This window comes from Miscanthus floridulus, chromosome 4 (genome assembly GCF_019320115.1).
Source record: "Miscanthus floridulus cultivar M001 chromosome 4, ASM1932011v1, whole genome shotgun sequence".
NCBI lineage: Eukaryota > Viridiplantae > Streptophyta > Magnoliopsida > Poales > Poaceae > Miscanthus > Miscanthus floridulus.
The window spans coordinates 106,731,354-106,750,361 of NC_089583.1; the positions used below are offsets into that span (position 1 = coordinate 106,731,354).

At 47.6% G+C, this 19,008-nt stretch overlaps 1 protein-coding gene across 1 annotated transcript; it reads left to right on the forward strand.

Moving 5' to 3' along the window:
- The first annotated feature begins 15,321 nt into the window (after positions 1-15,321).
- Positions 15,322-18,156, forward strand: LOC136550262 (uncharacterized protein At5g01610-like). Its single transcript, XM_066541767.1, has 2 exons — positions 15,322-15,997; positions 17,550-18,156. Exons 1-2 carry the CDS (start codon positions 15,445-15,447, stop codon positions 17,615-17,617), a joined length of 621 nt encoding a protein of 206 aa, XP_066397864.1. The 5' UTR covers positions 15,322-15,444; the 3' UTR covers positions 17,618-18,156.
- Positions 18,157-19,008: the final 852 nt, after the last annotated feature.

Here is a 19,008-nt window from a genome sequence, read left to right on the forward strand (position 1 = left end):
AGCACTTAGCCCCTTGGTTTACTTCAAATTCACGTCGTGATGTCCCTGGCCAAACTTAACAGAGTCGCGACCTCACCGACCAAACGCCGGCGACCACCGACCACTCGGCACACACCAGCATCCCCACGAGCTTCCTCATGCCATGCGCAATGGATTGAGGTAACACCACACGCCGAGAATAGCACACCATGCAGGCGTGGCCACGTGTCGCGGCGGTGTCTAGCCGTGGTAGCCCGACGCCGGCGAAACCACCTATTCGAACGCCTCTACAACTACTCAGTGACCATCTGCAGGCTGCGTTAAACAATGTAGAAGTCCTATTTAAACGCTACTACATTCAAACGCGTCGGCCATGGAAACGGCATCTACCCACGTCCACCGGGGACGGTCACGCGCTCCGGTGAACTTCGGCCCTAATTGAGCCAACCAGCTACCCTAGGAGCAAGAGGACCTCACCCGCAATGTGACGGATGGACTGGGCGAAGGCACGAGGCTCGGCAAGACGGTCGGCCACGAACATGGGGTGACTCTGGTTCCCAGCGAGCACAGCGATGGCGTCTCCAGTGACCCGCGACTCCACCGACGAAACCACTGTGCGAGCGTGATAACTAAGTCAACTATTACTCAAGGCACAACCTGATTGAATTGGTGAAGCACCACACGATGCTATGGTCATGCGCCCGCTCTAGCGACGCGACGGCGAGCAGCAGCCATGGGTGGACACGCTGAAGGAGGAGCAGAGCAGCCAGGCATGGTCGAGCCTAGTGAGCACGTGCCGTCTTCAAGGCATCATAGTATACATCAAAGGGCCTATCAATATCTAGTTGGGCCAACACAGGAGCAGTGGTCAGAAATATCTTTAGAGTTTGGAAAGCTTCCTCGCAAGCAGGGCTCCAATCAAACTTGACTTTTTTTGGAGCAGTTTGGTCAGTGGCTGGGCTATCTTGGAGAAATCCAGGATGAAATGCCGATAGTACCTAGCTAGACCAAGAAATTGACGAATCTAATGCACAGACTTGGGAGACTACCAATCCAACACATCTTGTACCTTGCTGGGATCTACTGAAACATCGTTAGGTGTCAACACATGCCCCAAAAAACTGCACTTGATCTAACAAAAATTCATACTTACTAAATTTGGCATAAATCTTGTGTTCCCTTAGTCGAGACATTACTATCCGAAGGTGTTGGGCATACTCTTCATCATTCTTGCAATAAATCAGTATATCATCCATGAATACTACCACAAACTTGTCCAACTCCGACATAAAGACTGAATTCATCAAGTATATGAAGAAGGCAGGAGCATTGGTGAGACCAAAAGACATCACTAGGTACTCATACAGCCCATACCTAGTAGAAAAAGCTGTCTTGGTATATCATATGGTCTGATCTTGATCTGATGATATCCTGATCGGAGATCAATCTTCGAGAACACCTTGGCACCAGCAAGCTGATCGAACAAAGTATCTATGCGAGGCAAAGGATACTTGTTCTTAACTGTTACCACATTAAGAGGGAGGTAATCCACACACATCCATAGAGTACCATCCTTCTTCACAAAAATAGTTGGGCAACCCTATGGTGAAGAACTAGGACAGATGAAACCTTTTTCCATCAACTCTTCCAGCTACTTTTTCATTTCTACCAATTCTCTTGGAGCCATACGGTATAGGCGTCTAGAGATAGAGGCAGTACTAGGCTCTAGCTCAATAGAGAATTCTACCTCTCTGTCCGGTGGCAACCTAGGAAGATCTTTAGGAAAAACATCCGGTAACTAACAAACCACAGAGATGGGGGTAAGATTAGGAGAGGCTTCAGCATGGGCAGCAATATGTAAGACTGGGTCTGAGGGTACAAGCAGAGACATCCTATCCTCAGAAGACAAAAGCCGTAACTCGACACTTCTCCGCTTCATATCCAATACTACCCCATACACCCGCAACCAGTTCATTCTAAGAATAGCATCAATGCCTTACCTAGGCATTACCATGAACTGTAGGCGGTAAGTGTGGGTGGATAATACCAAGCTTACTGTGTCCATTTGGGTATTGATGAACATTTGTGAACCCATAGTACGGATTCTATAGGCATACGGTATAGCCATAAGTGGTAAGTTGTGCCGATCTACAAATCCCATGCTTATAAAGGAATGTGATGCACCAGAATCAAACAACACATAAGCTAGATGAGAATCGATGATAAATATACCAGCCATCACCGGTTCTTGCTGCAATATCTGATCTACATCTGTGAAATGCACATGTTCGGATCTGCTGGGCACTTTCTTCTTGATTACGGTCCTCCTGACAAGCCTAGAGTTTGCTGATGGTTGAGTAGACTGAGCTGGCTGGTTCTAGGGGCAAGCTTGGGCATAGTGGCCATCTTGGCCACACTTGAAGCAAGCACTAGGCTTATTTCCAAATCCCTGGCGAGGTGGAACCTGTTGTCCCTGAGGCTGCTGGGGCTGCACCTACTGCGTGGGAGCACGATACTATGTGGAAGAAGTCTGAGAAGTTTGCTAGGGCTACCAAAACGAAGGCCCGCCTGATGATTGATAGGGCCCCCACTGGACAATCTGTACCTTCTGAGTATGAGGGTGGCTAGAAGACCCTACAGCCACCCGCTTCCTCTTCCACTCTACCTAGGACTCCCGCTGAAAACCCTCCATGGCAATGGTGGCATTCATCAGTGCCCTGAAGGTCTGATAGTTCACCGTATATAACTTCTCCTGAAGGATGGAAGAGAGACCGCGAAAGAAGCAGTCCTTCTTCTTGTCGTCAGTGTCCATATGAATGCCAGCATACTAGGACAAGTGATTGAACTTATTAACATAATCCATCACTGTCATACTCCCCATGGCGTAGCTCTAGGAACTCAGTCAAGTTTCAGTTGATGACACCGGTAGGGATATAGAACTCTCTGAATGCTGTGGTGAACTCCTGCTAGGTTGCCAGATGATGAGGCTGTTGCATGGCATGGAAGGTATCCCACCATGCACTTGCAGACCCCAATAGCTACTGCGCTGCAAAGCGCACTTTCTGCTCGTCGGCCACGTTGAGCAATAGAAACTTCTGCTCTAGAATACGAAGCCAGTGCTCCACATCCAGGGGCTCAACTGTCAGCGTGAAGGTGGGTGGGTGGGTCTTGAGGAAGTCCTAGTAAGAGGAGGGTCCCTCAGGACGATGGGCACCACCCTCGTTCCCACCGTTGCCCCTGTGGCCTCCGTGAGCGAAGCCCACGACAACTTGTGCCATTATCTCCATGGCACGGGCTGACTCACAATGAGCAACCAATAGCTCCGCCATCATCTCAACATGAGTCATCAAAGGTGGCGATGGCGGAGGAGGAGGAGCCAAAAGTGGAGCCCCATGGCTCTCCCCGTTGTGCTCATGGGCCTGGCCACTCTCGCCTTGGCCCTCGCCAAGACCGTGAGCCACCCCAGCACTGGTGCTCCCGTATCTAGACCTTAGATTCATCTGTAAGAGATAGGAACCATCCATTTAGAACAACCTTCTCAATTAGAAGCAAGGAATTAGAGGAATGATAGCATATTTATTAAAGCATTCCTTTAGTTAGTCCTATCAATTTACTAATTCAATTATACGTGTAGGGGGATTTCGGTTTAAGTAAGATGCTATTATCATGATGCATGCTTTGACCTATATGTTCACTCAAGCTGGAATATAGCGGCATTCGTAAAAATTTTAGCACATCGCACACTCACTTTCCGCAATACCAAGGGATTTCTTACGCAACGTAAGTCAGTGTACCTGTAGAAAACTGATTAGATAAACTAGTGTCGTTATCCTAGATAGACCATATTAGTAGGGCTTATACTTATTTAACTAACTTAATCGTATCCTACTTTTCGCAAAACTTTTGTTGGTCAAATTTTTAAATTTTTGAAAAAAAGTGATGAAACTCATAACCATTATTGGCTCTAGTACCAACTGTGGCAGAATCGCCTAAAATAGCATGCTTATGGAGGTGCTCGTCTCCCACCAGACACTAAGCACCCTGAAAACAGACTACAACGAGCGGTATCCATCGGGCACACCCCAAGGGAGAACTCAAAAGATCCACATTTTTCCCAAGGATCCAATAATGAGAACGAGTTGCAATACAAGTCTATTTCATACATCAGAAGTTCTTAAAAAGTACATTATTACATTACCAAATGTCAGAGTGCAGAATGATAAACAACGGAATTTAAATAAACATCTAGCGATAGTAACGAGGATTCTGTCTGAGCCCACCAGAAGAATCCTCCACACAAAGGTACTTCTCAAGCATCACCTACAATAGGGATAAATAAACCTTGAGTGCACAATATACTCGCAAGACTTATCCGACTAGTGGGAATAATTTCTCGACTTCAAAGAATATGATAAGCTTTATGGTTTGCTGGTTTTCTTTTAGCAGAAAGCAATACTAATAGTGAGTCCTTATTTATGTTATTATTATCAGCCATATTAAGTTATTATCTAGCTAGTCTACATAAACACCTGTTCTACTTTCAAGCAAGGGTTAAGCAATTAGTTCTAATTCATCATCTTCTATCTTTTAGTTCTTACTACGGTGCTAGACCGCAGACAAGCCATACCGGATTTCTTGGCGATTTGCGAATCAATGTGCTCAGCTGGGTGCCCCAAAGACACATGCTCCGCTTGTACCCCAGGCACAAGCAGGACCAACCCGTCACTCTTCTGTCCTAGGTGTCCAGGTCCCCATCCAAACTTGGACTCTAAGCCCCCACTCCTGAGTCCCGGACTCAGTGTGGTGCAAGGACCTCCACCACCCCGCCTCCCATCAGTCGATCTAGAAAGAGCCGGATCCACAGAAAGAGCCGGATGCAACAAGTCTTCTCTATGCCCATACACAAGTATGTGCTCGGGATAATAGATCTGTAACTTACCTAGAGACTTATGCAACGACCGGTCCTTAATCGACACAAACAGGGAAAAAATATAACCGAGCTATGCCCTATTGGCCGTAGGACACAACCCTTTACGTCCACCAATACCCAAACTATATCCCTGCTCGATCACCATTTATCTTTACACATGTTATCCTGAGTGATCATATTTATCACCTACTTGTGAGTAACGGCATATTACTTACGCTACCGATATCCTGAGCATAGCAGCTACTCGACCTGTACTAGTAGGACTTATAGGTAGATATATTTATGCATGCAGTTTTCATAACATTCCTGTAACGTAAATGCACATCATATATATTGAGTGATCATTAAAAATAAGGGTTATGCACTAGAGCTTGTCTTAGGTAGACGACGGGTCAGTAAGGTCAGCACCAAACGGCTTCGGGGCTTCCTCCTGCACGAGGATCTCCGCCTCATACTCTCAATCACCTCATCATACTTCTGCTCGTCGATGGGCATGAAGTCTACCAGCCCATGATCTATATGCATGAAATGATGGTGCAGTGCTTAGTAATATAACAACAACAACTTTTAAAATAAAAGTACATCTGTTTAACTACTAAGCTAGTGCTACCGACCACGGTACTAAGCTATCTATTGTTACCGATAACAAGTTTGAAGTATGTCATTCATTATTATTATAGCAACTATAGGTATTCTTACTTCTAATGCTGATTTACGCTATATATGATAAAGCAAGGATAATGGCTACTCTATTTATCATCCTATTCTTGGGCTACAAAATTTACAGCAAGTACATAATAATCTAGCGAGGCTACTGTAAAATTTTTATAGCTATAGCCATCACCAATTTTCCACAAATATTCCTACAATATTAATCTATATAATACTAAGCTCTTTAGTTTAAATTTATGAAACTACCATCGTCACAGCTAACTGTAATCTAACTGTACTAACAAGTAGATGGTAATTTTGTGAATCTAACAAAATTGGTTTTACTATTTTTGGACATCTACATGATTTACTATAATTTATTAAAGTTTAGCTCAAACTAATATTGAATAAATATGCACTAATTTACATAAAAAGAAAACTGATTTCTAACTCCGCGGCCCACGCGAGCGCTCCGGCCCAACCCACGACTCCCGCGCGTGCACTCACGCAGCGCACCGGCATGGCCTAGCTTGGCACAGCCCACGCGCGCCAGCGGCCCACGTGGGAAAAGACCCGCGCACGCCGCATCCTGAAAAAGAGCCCTCAAGTTCCCATCAAATGGCAACACAGTCCATTCCACTATTCTCTCCTCTCACTGACTCTAGCACTTAGCCCCTTAGTTTACTTGAAATTCATGTCGTGACGTCCCTGGCCAGACTTAACTGAGCCGCGACCTCACCGGCCAAACGTCGGCGAGCACCGACCACTCCGACACACACCAGCATCCCCATGAGCTTCCTCGTGCCACGCGCAACGGATTGAGGTAACACACGCCCAGAATAGCGCACCACGCAGGCGTGGCCACGTGTCGCGGCGGTGTCTGGACACGGTAGCCCGATGCCGACGAAACCACCTATTCGAACGCCTCTACTACTACTCGGTGACCATCTGCAGGCTGCGTTAAACAATGTAGAAGTCCTATTTGAACCACTACTATATTCAAACACGTCGGCCATGGAAACGACATCTACCCACGTCCAGCGGGGACGGCCACGCGCTCCGATGAACTCCGGCCCTAATTGAGACAACCAGCTACCCTAGGAGCAAGAGGACCTCACCTGTGGTGTGACGGGTGGACTGGGCGAAGGCACGAGGCTCGGCAAGACGGTCGGCCACGAACACGGGGTGACTGGTTCCTAGCGAGCACAGCAACGGCGTCTCCGGTGACCTGTGGCTCCACCGGCGAAACCACTGCGCGAGCGCTATAACCAAGTCAACTATTACTCAAGGCACAGCCTGATTGAAACGGCGAAGCACCACACGACGCTCTAGCCGTGCACTCGCTCTGGCGACCATGGCGTACCGCCGCGAGGGGAACGCCCCGCCTCACCTCACTATAGGCCGAACGAACGCCGGGATGACTTCACTCGACAGCTAACTACCCGAGCTCGTAGTGTGCACCGCTAATTAGAAAACGGTGGAGTGTGTGAGGCCAATTGTAGGAGCGGCACCTACGGACTTATGGCAGTCGGCGACGGCAAAAATTCAAATTGACGCCTCTCCCTTGTACCACCGCCACAGTGACTGGTTTGGCACGATGCCATCCTTCCACTCGACCACCAAACGTGCTCAGTACAAAGAAAGGGGGGGCAGCACATCGATTCGGCTTTGGCGTGGCTCGACCGGCGTGACTGGCACCTTTGGCGTGGCCTCAAGTGCAAGCGTGAGGACGAGGCAAGCAGGACGAGCCCATGTGCGCACACAGCCGATGTCAACGGAAGCAGTAGCGGGACGGCAGCACCGGACGATGCGCAGTGCAAGCGACACGATGCGACGCGATGGCGAGCAGCAACCACGGGCGGACGCGCTGAAGGAGGAGTAGAGCAGCCAGGCATGGTCAGGCCCAGCGCGCGCGTGCCGTGTGCTAGCGCACGATAGCAGGAGACCCAGGCCAACAACGTAGGGCCAACGCATGGGTGTACACGCATAGACGCGATGGCGGCCGGTGCGGGAGTGTACGCGGCGTGCCAACAGCAGCAGCGCAGCGCAACCAATAGGGCGAGGACAGTGGCCGGGACGGCTAGTGCGGCGGCCCGCGCGTGGCGTGCCAGCACAAGCGCAGCAGTGGCGACGCGGCCGGCTCGGCAGTGCTCACTGGCGGATAGCAGCGGTGCCAAGCAGAGGCGGTGACCACGACTAGCGCTGGCTTTGGTTGAAACTATGTGACGTGCATGCTTTTTAAAGCTGTTGAAAAATCCTACCCGATGGTCCAAACGCCAAACCAATTCTTCTATACGCAAGAGGGTACGTAGGGCTATCGACCTAAGCCCTGACATCTCACCACTTCCTAAGCCGATCGCTCTACAAAAATTGCCAAACATGGCTTCGTCGACCCAATTACAGACTTAACACGAAATGAATAAACCTCGAATAGTTTCACGTCGAATTCCAATTCCGAGCTTCTCGACATATTATCTAGCGAACCTCGTCCTCGACCGCACACATTTCATCGTCGCCTACGAAGTTCGTACTACAAACTTTATCAAAGTTCGCATAAACGTTCTATAGCATTTTTGTTCGATAAAAATTCGCTTAGAATACTAAACGATATTAAGCGACATGAAGCGTAACATTTGTTTCTTGTTTCGGATGAACGTTTCAAGTGCCGTACATTGATTTATACTTTATGTTACACATATTTACACATAAATATGATGCTCATGTAGTGTTTTAGCAAAAACTGTACAATGTAACACCGAGGGTGTTACATCAGATCGACGCCGTCGCCGTGTGCGACGGCCAACGTCGAGGAGGAGTGGCGAGCTGTAGGTGAGGGCGGCGCGCAAGGGCCAGGGCAAGTGGCTAGGGCTGCTCACGAGGGTGACGTGCGGAGGCGGCGGAGGCGCAGGTCACGGCGCCGTACATGGTCGAGGACGGCAGCGAGGTCTCACGGACGGCGTAGTCTCACGGCCATTGTGCGCTGGAAAGTTGTTTTAGTCGCGGAGGCCGATCGCTCGATTGTGATGGTGTGTGATTGCCTCGCCGGTGATTGCGATCCCACCTTCCTTATCTTTGCACGGAACCGCGGAGGCGCAAGGAAGGGAACGACGACCCACGATCCCACCTTCCTTCTCGGCGTACGACGCGAGGTATCACAAGGGAGGGAAGGGCGACCCCAAAAAAATGTCGCACCAAAAAATCATCTTACTTTTGTTCTTTTTAGTTGTAGGAGATATATTTTACTATATATTTATCATGTTTTTTGGGTTATTTACAAGCAGTTTATCCACAATCATATATAGAGGATTCTAGGTACCTAGAAAAGTTAGAATTTACAATTTGGAACAGAGTAGTTTATTCAATATGCTTGAATATTGTACAATTCGGTTATATTAGGACTTACTTTTATTAGGGGTTGTGATAGAGTTTGAATCGAGCCCTCTATGTGAATCGAACGCTCTTGTTGCAATTAGGAGACGACTTAGCGGCTTGTTTGATGGCAGTGATAGCTGCATTTTATGGAGAGGACCGTCCATAGTCATGTTCTGATAGAGGATTAAACTAATGGTTGTACCGTGTTAAAAATATTGTGCCATGGTGTAATTCTTGCTTGTGTATTTTCTTTTATAGTATTTATACTTGTACGATTAATATATCTGTTAGGGTCTAGATCTAACCGTAAACTCTAACACAACTTGCCCCTTATCCCGCCCCGTCGACACTCTCTCCCTCTCCCATGGCAACAATTTGACGACGGCCGCTGCCGCCCTACACCAAGTGTCTTGTCTTCTCTGAGCCCTTCACCGGCGACGAGCACCAGATATGTCAATCCCTTTTTCTTGCATTCCTTGTTGCGCGAAACCGAACATCTAAACCTTTGTATTCAGATATGATCTAATTACACGTGTATATATATTGGTAATATGCCTACTAACTTTGATTGTTTGCAAAAATATACGGAGTGTACATGTTTACATCCAAGTCCTTTAACTGAGTCCGCCTATGTCAGCGCTCAGCGGGCTTGCATTAGCTCCACAAAGTGCTGAAAAAGGGGGTTGGCTTTGCCTGCTATGAACCGACGCCGACCAAGCATGCAGCGTGAGAAGAACGGGAAGACTGGAAGAAGCGACGAAACAGAACCGGTGCAGGCAGGCCCGTTCCGTTGCGATGTGCTCACTCTTTCACTCGACTGAGATCCCCACCCGGGACCAAAATGCCGTGTACACGTAACGTATTTCACTACAGAGCTATAGTACAAAAGTCCAAAATGAACTAGTGGGATAATAGGGTTCTTCTTGTGCTATCCTACTACGGAGTATGTTTCTACATATGCGAGTATTGATCAGAGGTGAGTTGAGCTCTTTTTTTTTTTTTTTTTTTTTTTTTTTTTTTTACCGAGTGCCGTTAGTGCTGTTTAGATTTTCCTCTTAGAAAATATTTGTTTGTTGTTCTCACCTCGCCGCGTTCATTTGCTGATTATTTTTTCATGCTAATTTCAGTAGGCCATGTTGATGGATTCCAAGCTGTTACGGTCTCCATATAAACGCCAAAGCCGAGGGCTCCACCAAGAAACAACTGCCATGTCATCCCATGGCACCCCAATAATACACTACCACCTGCTATGGTTGGGTCGTGCTGCATGCGGGGCCAGGGCAGCTATGAGTTTAGCAATTGGACTAGACTACCCTTGCTTAAGGACACTAATTACTGAATGCTCCTTATGTCAGTCCAGCATTTTCAGTTTCAGTTTATTTGATTCACAATTGAGCATGTTTGCCTTCTTCAGTTCTAAAAATTTGAACAAATTTCACGACATCGAGAGCCCAGCCGCTCCCTCCCGAGCGTCCTCTACAGGGCGACTCGGGGGGGCGACCTTGCCGCGGTCCTAGCGCCTCCCTCCCGGCCTTCCTCCCGGCCGCCGTCGCCGCCCACTGTCGCGCGGTGGCGGCGGCCAGCGGCGGCACCGATGTACGGGAACCGCTCGCACCTTCCTCTCCCTCCCACGCGCTACTCTGACTCCCCCCTCCACTCCATCCACCTCCGGCGAGGAGCAGCGGCGGACGGACGGATCCACCTCCTTTAGGGCCGGATCTGGAGGTCCGGTGGCCGGATCTCATCCCTCCGCGATGGGATTGGGCCGGGACGGTCTACTGCCATGAGCGATGACCTCCGGCGTGGAGCTCCGGTGTCCGCTCAGATCCGCCCCACCTGGGGCTGGTGAGCACCAGTGACCGGCCGGATCCGCCCCACCTCGTCCTGGATCCGCCCAGGTTGCGGCACGCAGCAGGCTGGAGCTCCTCCTGCTCCTGAACGGCGGCGTTTGCGGCCGGCGTGCTCGATCCGGTACCCTTGTGGCCGGATCTGGTGGCGCCCAAGCCGTCCGGTGATGCCGTGGCCAGCCGCGCCCCATGCTCGATGGTGGCTCCGGGCTGCCATGGTGGGTCTGCGCGGCGGCCGGCTAGCCGGTGTCAGTCCGGCTGGCGGGCGGGGCTGGCCGATCCGGACTACGGTGACCGCGCCCGTGCGCGCTGGCTGTGGCTGCGGTCGGGCAGGCACCGATGTCGTGGTGCCATGGTTGATGCAGTTGGGTGGCCTACCCTGGAGGACGTAAAATAGCTGGATGAAAACCTTGCCTGGCCCGTCTAGGCCGGCGGTAATGGCGCAGCCGCGCCATGTTTCTTCTTGGAGGCGTCGCCGAAGCTTTGGTCCGCTGGGGTAGCTGAGGTCACGTGACCTTACTCGTGTGCTTACCATCGTTGTTGGCGTCCGCGGATGTCAAGTTCCTTCATGAAGGCTTCGTTGGAGCACTACTGCAGCCCATCCCCTACTATCGCCGGTTTCGCTCCTTTGCGTCTATGCCTGGGTGCCTCATGCTCGTCTTCGCCATGGTTTGTCCAGCTTGCTTGGTGTCGCCACTATCGTCTCTACCTGACGGATGCTTTGTCGTCGTCGTTGTCGTTGGTCTCCCCTCGTGCAGATGCTTTGCTATCGAGGCTGTGTGGACCCATTTCTAGGCGGATGCTTGGCCGCCGTGGTCGCTTGGTTCGTTGGCGGATGCTATGCCGCTTGGTTCGTTGGCGGATGCTTTGCTGCTTGGTTCGTTGGCAGATGCTTTGCCGCTGTTATCGGTGGATGCTTTGCCACCGTGGCTTGACCCACAATCTGCTGGCGACCATTGCGTGGATGTAATTTTCTTTTGCAGGCATAGTTGGGTGGTGTGTGGAGGTGGAGGTTCCCCTCTCCCTTATCATGTTTTCTTGTTGTTTGTTTTGTGTATTGGGGATTTTGTGGGTAATCCGTGGATTACTTATGAGTCCTTTGTATCCGGTTACCGGCCCTTCTTTAGGCCCTTCCTCTTAATGAAATACGTGTAAAAGACCCGCTCGCGAAAAAAAAAGTTCTAAAAATTTCAATGTAAAAGTGGAATGATCTTGAGATATCATACTCCCTCCATTTCAGACGCTTTGTCTTTTCTAGATACATAGCTTTTACAGTACATCTAGATATACATGATGTCTAAATACATAATAAAAATAATGTATTAAAAAACCGAACCGTCTTATAATTTAGAACGAAAGGAGTATATATGAGCGAGATGTACGTGTAAGAGCAGCTCCAATAGAGTTGGTAAAAATATATGGCTAAACTCATGATTTAACCAACCTCTAAAATAAAAACCCCAGCAAAACAACAGAAAACTCCAACAACCTTTTCAATAGGATGAGACGAATGGCTAGCGGCACATGCAAGCTATATCTAGCATGCGAGAACTCCGGGATACATAACTTACTATTTTAGAAAGCCAGATACAATAGCTATTGGACTCTCTCTTTTTTCCCCCAAATACTCAAATAGAGATTACACAACATGGATAGCTCTTCTGTTGCAGTTGCTCTAAGTAACACAACATTACCAACTACGCATAAAAACAATTATATTAAGTTTATTTTTTTGGACTTGCTAACGCCCGGACGTCCGATCCGGACGCTAGCGTCCGGACGCTGCTCGCACAGGGAGCGAACGAGCTCCTAGCGCGTCGGGATTGCGAGAGAGCGCACGAGTAGTGGTCTGCGCCGCCCTGGACGTCGCCCACGCCGTCCCAGACGTCATCAGCACTACCGGCCGCTTCCCACACGCATCCCATGTGCAACACCTGATCTACTTTTGAAACATCCAGATGCAACAGTTGCAACATACAAAAGAAGACAAATAAAATACTTGAAACAAGAGTCTGAAACACTTGCGAAAACGCCTGAAAAACATTTGAAAAACCATTGCAAACATATGCAACATCTAGATAAAACACTTGCAAACATACGTATGAAACATCAAAAACACTTGAAACAATGCTTGCAACATGCATGTGTATGCAACATTTAGATCTACTTTTGCAACATCCAGACAAAACACTTGCAACATTTGTTTGGAAAAGATGAAACATTTGGAACATACACTTGAAACATACGTGTATAGCCATTACAACATGTATAACATCTCGATCTACTTTTGCAACATCGATATACAACACTTGCAACATACCTTGGAAACAATTGAAACACTTAAAACATACTATTGCAACATGCGCTTTCAACGTAGCATCTGCTTGCTGCTTGATGAATGGAGGCTCGTCGACGCGGAGCTCGACATCGGCATGGAGCTCGAAGCCGCAGAGTGGCACAGAGGTCGCCGGTGTGGAGCTCATCGGCAGCACAGACCTCGGCAGGAGCAGGGGCAAGCGGATGGAGGCACGAGTCCGGGAGCGAGCTAGCTCGTGCTAGCACGTCGGGCTTGCCGCGCGGCGCGGGCGGGCGATAGGGGCGTGAGCGGGAGCGACGTGGGCGAGGACGAGGCCCGTCCCACGAGCAGAGTGAGCGGGCGACGCGGGTAGGGGCAGCGTGGGCGGGTGTGGGTTTTCGTTAATTTTTATCGGAATACTTACTTTTCTTCGGTTGGATCTATAATAACCTAATAAAATATTAAAACGTTTTACTTTCTTTGAGGCCGGGGATCAATATTTAATTAACTTGCAAGACATGAAATGTGTGGATAGACAGTGAAACGTACCAAGTGGCTCAACTTGAATGAAGCTCTCGTTCTGGATCCATCACTGTGGGTCGCACAGTTTGCTTCTTTAACACTCACTTGGGAGGCCCAAGGCAGCAAGGCTAGTACGGCTTGTAACTTTGTGCACAAATTCACAGATATGAAAATGACATGTACATTGCACTTTCCATGATACGACAGTAACAATAGTAGAAAAGGAAATGTACCAAAGTCGTGTCTTTTCGAATATGATGTTGTGTATAATCTATTGCTACTCGTGTAAGTTAATCATCCTGCAAATCCCATTATTAGTTTCAACAAAGCCCTGATCACAGGAGATTCCCCTGCTAATCTTTTGGCACAAAATAGGGCCTCCAAAACCAAAGAGATGTATTATTGCCGCTGCTTTGGAGTCACCATCAAAATATATTGGGTGGATATGCACGGAAAATATATACCAAACTTGTTCATTTGATTGTGTAGAAATGACATCGTCCTAGAACAACCATCCCATCATTAAGCTTGGCTAATCTTGAAACCTACTGCTAATAATACAGATCAAGTAACCCGACCATGGGCCATGTATAATAATTTGGCAATTTGCCAAAGAGATATGATCCTAAAATCCCAATGGTATCCTACATTCCTACCATGTGCAAGCAACAATAATGCGTCCATGTATAGATGATCACAATGGATATGTGATGCACTTAGATGAGCATTCCAGAAACACTATTAACTCTAACACGTTTCCGAGAGAAAAAAAAGGAGAGAATGCCATGGAGAAACCCCCTTTGCTATGTGGCATGCAATTAGATGAGCATTTCAGACATATGGTTCAGACAAACTTCGTTCAGACAAATACATTTTATTAAGAAAAGAGAATATTTTTGGCCTTTACATCGTACACAACCAATTCTTACAAAATTTTCAACACAATTGCTGATTATCAAATAAAGAGAAAGAACATACTTTAAAAGAAAAATTATAAATAAAGTCTGTTATTGCTGGATATATACCTGGGTTCATAGCTACCTAGCTGTATGTATTCGGTCATCGGTGACTTGCTATGCAATTCCATGTATCCAACGTTGCACGACAAAGAAACCATTAAAACTACTTATCCATCCCATGAAGATGTTAGTGTGACAAATTCATATAATATAAACAAAATAGAGTAATGAACAAGGCAGTCTTAGAGTCATGCACGCAAACACATGAATGATTCATTACCAATTATCAAACAAAACATGTAATTTATCTGATAAAGTAACACATAACCCTCGAAACTAAAACTTTTTTGAGTAGGTAAATGCTTAAATGACGGACTAAGCATGATTACAATCTAATAAGACGGTGGCAGATAAAAAAATGGACAAACTATATAGAAAGCAAACAAGTCAATGTACTAGAAACCACAAATAATTATCTGTGGCTTACCCCTAATTTAGGTGTACCATTAACAAATGACAGCACCTAACCATAATTATTTAGGGAATTTAAGAAAAACACATGAATCAATTTGCTAACCCATTTTCTTACTAGACCGGGTAAAATGGTCCATTCAACACCCAAAACAACCTCAACAAAAAAAAATCACAACCATATGTCCATCAGTCTGTTCGGCTAGAGCGATTGACTGGCGGGTGCTAAAACAGTATTTTTCTCCCGCACAGCAACAAGTCATCCGTTCCGAACAGGCTGCATACCATTTCCGTAAGATTTGTCGCACAGTTTCAAATCCCACTACTTTCTCCCATAAAACCTCCTCTCCGCTTGTTCTCCTCCCCTTCTCTCACCCCACATCTGCCCTCCCCGCCGCCGCGCCGCGGACCCCTCCCATGGCAAAGCTCCCGCGTCTACGCTGCCTGATTCCCGTGCTCGCGTTCGTGTGCGTCCTTCTTCTGCACGCCGCGCCGCGGCCCGCACTGTCCTCCCGCGCCGCGCCGAGGGACGGTGTCTCCTTCGCCGGCGCAGGCAGCACTATACATCAACTACTCAAAGATCACGGCCTTCCCGGAGGACTGCTCCCGCGCGGCGTGGAGTCGTACACCCTGGACGAATCGACCGGTCTGCTGGAGGCGCGGCTGTCGGCGCCGTGCTACGCCACGTACGACAACGGCGACCTGGCATACTTCGACAACGTGGTCCGCGGCAACCTCAGCAGGGGCGCGCTCCGCGGCGTGGAGGGCCTCTCCCAGGAGGAGCTCTTCGTCTGGCTCCCCGTCAAGGGCATCCTCGTCCAGGACCAGGAACCCGGGGTCATCCTGTTCGACATCGGGTTGGCCCACAAGAGCCTCTCGAGGTCGCTCTTCGAGGACCCACCGGACTGCAAGCCGTCGGCAGCCGCCGGGATGAGCGCCGCCGCCGCCGCCAGGTGGAAGGACAGGCGAGGTGAGATTCTGACACGCCACTGTTTTAGATTTGTTCGGGGGACATGGTTCCTTCTCGATTTGTTAGGATCCTCTTTTCTCGCTTGGCTGGTAGGTAGATGGCCTGTTTCTTCGTCGTGCTTGTTCGGACGTCTACTCCATGGAATTATGTATCTATCCCAAGATTCCGTCCACTCGTTTCAAGTTTTTAGTCGAATTCATTGAACTTATCCTCTGATTTCGATGTCCAGTTCGCCGATTGGATTTCAAATCGGTTGGCTGCGTTGGATTTCGAGAGTGAGTTGATTTATTAGAATTAAGAAAAATGAGATCTCAGCTCGTGTTTCTTGGATCAATGGACGCGCCAGTTACAATTTGACAAGACGGTTCGTTGGTTCGGTGAGGGAGTGGGAGCTGGAAAGATTGAAATTTGATGGCGTGTTGAGTTGGAAGCTTGTGGAGGAGTAATTCTCGTCGTGGGGGTAGGGGATTGATTAAATACTTCAGTTACATCTGAATTTTTGGGCATTAACTCCGCAGGAAACTCAGTTCATTTGTCTGCGAAATCAAAGTCATGCCTTTGGCAGTGGAATTCTGAGCCCTTCAGGTTCATTTATTTTTTTTTAAAAAAAATCTCTTACACAGAAAATACTTAGCGGGATTACTTGGATTGGATTAAAAAAACGAAAAAAATCCTATCTGGGTTGTTTATGACGATTGACTGAATCCGCTGTCATTGGGCTCAGGGCAGATTACAGTGATAATCGCGGTGAGGTTAGGGGCAAGTTGCTTGCAACCTCCCAACTCCCATGGGTGTCAAGAGGAGTGTATTAAGCATTAGATGCTTGCACTCCTGGCCTTCTCTGCTTTTGAAGCAAAGATTTTTGCCTGGTGCAGGCTTTTGTCTATCTATCAGTTTTCCTTAGCAATCCAATTCTTTTTCTCCTAAACCCTTCTTTACCTAGTTTGTTACGGGCAGGGCTGTTGCTTTTGGATGCGCCCCTCCTTTGCAGATTGTTATCTTTCTATGTTAGAATGTGTGTCTCATCTCATCACCTGTCCCCTTCTATAGTGTCTTTCTCTGTTGCTGCCACCTCCATTAGTAAAATGAATGAAAAGCTAGTGTAGCAAACACGAATCCTTGCAAGAACATACATCTCCGTTGCTCGGAAAGGGTGGAACAGAAGTTGGTGCCACATGAGCTCACTTTGTTTCCCCCAATGGTTGAACTTCACATGATCGATGTGAACCCTAGGCAGCATAAGGCCAGTCTCAGTGGGGGTTTCATCTCCCAGTTTCCAACACATCCATATTTTGGAAACGGTGCAGAAGAGTTTCATCCATATGAAACTCTCTCTACTCCCATGAAACTTTTATCTTCTCTCTCTTCATCAAGACAATGCCATGTCAGCATATTTAATGTCCATGAAACTCTATGAAATTCCTATTGAGACTGGTCTAACACTCCTTTTATGGATTCCTACTACAATTTCTGTGCAATGTTTTTTTTTTTTAAGAATCATCAATTACAGCTGTTGCCTGAAGAGGGGTCTAACAAAGGTGCTTATTGGCAGGTGTTACTGGTCTGAGGTTGAGGCAAGAGGTAGCAGCAGACAGCGACCAGCAACAGGAGCAGAGGTGAGGAGGCCTCTGAGACAACACCCGAGACGATGCCGAGCCAGTTTTCCGCTTTGTAAAATCCTGTGGTGAGTGAGAGAGTGCTGCTGCTACAAAAAAAAAAAACACAACAACTGCAACTTCCTGCAGTGGTTTGAATGTAGCTACTAAGATGTGGGTACCTTTTTGCAGTTCTTTTTTCGTTTCTTTTTTTTGGCCTAAGCTCCTCTCTTGTTCATGCACCTGTGTGATATTAAGTTTGTCAGTCAGTCAGTCAGTCAATTGTTATAAGCAAGCACGCAGAAAAAAAAGAACAAGGAAAAGAGTTGGCTGAGAAGCCAATTGGGGGCTCCGGGGCTGTGGTTTGGTCTACGAGAGATTCTTGTTCTCCTCACGGAGAAAATTCCTTAGCTGTTGGTGCATGTGCCAGCTCAGCAAGGAGTGAGCTGGGCACAGCACAGCCTCCATGTGGGTTTGTGTTGGCTGGTGGTTGGTTGAGTGCTCCTTGTGCTTCTTCCTTGGATTGATGAGTATATATATACAATCATACAATATACTATACTAGTGCAATTATTCATTCTGCTAGGTTAGGTTAGGCCATAGAGCTATATATATAGCATTATAAAGAATATAAAAAGGTTGTAGTTCCTTGTATGTCTTGTTTATGTGGTGTGCAAGTCTTGATGAAAGGTATCTATCTGTACCCATCTCTCTGCCTGTCAATCTATCAAGTGCCTGTATTCCTTTCACTTGTGAGAAGATAATTATTCAGTATGCTCCCTTGCTCAAGCCTCCATCCGTCCAACGGGAAACCAGCTACGTCGCATATGGTATGTAGTAGGCATGATGAGGCAGGGGTGGATGGATGGATGGATGGAAAGGGATGTGAATTTTGTTTTGTTTTCCTTGTCCCCATCACCCATATTCTTCTTTAATCTGGTTGATTTCGATACCCCGTTGCTTATTGATTATGCTAGTGTTAAATGGTTAGAGGAAAAGGGAAAATATCTCTTCCGCGCCTATTGTTCATACATGCGCGGAGAAAATTAATGAGGAAGAAAGGGTGGTTCGCATCACTTCTTTGACAAGGTAAGCACTTAGGAGGAAAATATGGTTGCTGATATTTCTTCTCTCCAGATCTCTCTGACAAGGTAAGCACTTACGAGAAACATATGGTTGCTGATATTTCTTCTCTCCAGATCTCTTTAGGTGCTGATGTCTCCAGACTGTAGCAACAGAATGTTGGTCATGAGTTAGAATCTAAGCACTGGATTGGACCTTTCTGTTGGACATGCATGTATGCGGATTAAAAGGGGACGTCAGCGGCTGAAGAAAAGGTTTAAAGAATTGAGTGACAGAAATCTCATGCGGATATCGTCTTGGCAAAAAAAAACTTCATTCTAAATTATAAATCGC

Bases quoted from the DNA above. Each gene is read 5' to 3' on its own strand.
- LOC136550262 (XM_066541767.1), top strand. From the start codon at position 15,445: ATGGCAAAGCTCCCGCGTCTACGCTGCCTGATTCCCGTGCTCGCGTTC. The intron at 15,998-17,549 runs GTGAGATTCTGA...GCTTATTGGCAG, and splicing joins CAGGTGGAAGGACAGGCGAG to GTGTTACTGGTCTGAGGTTG.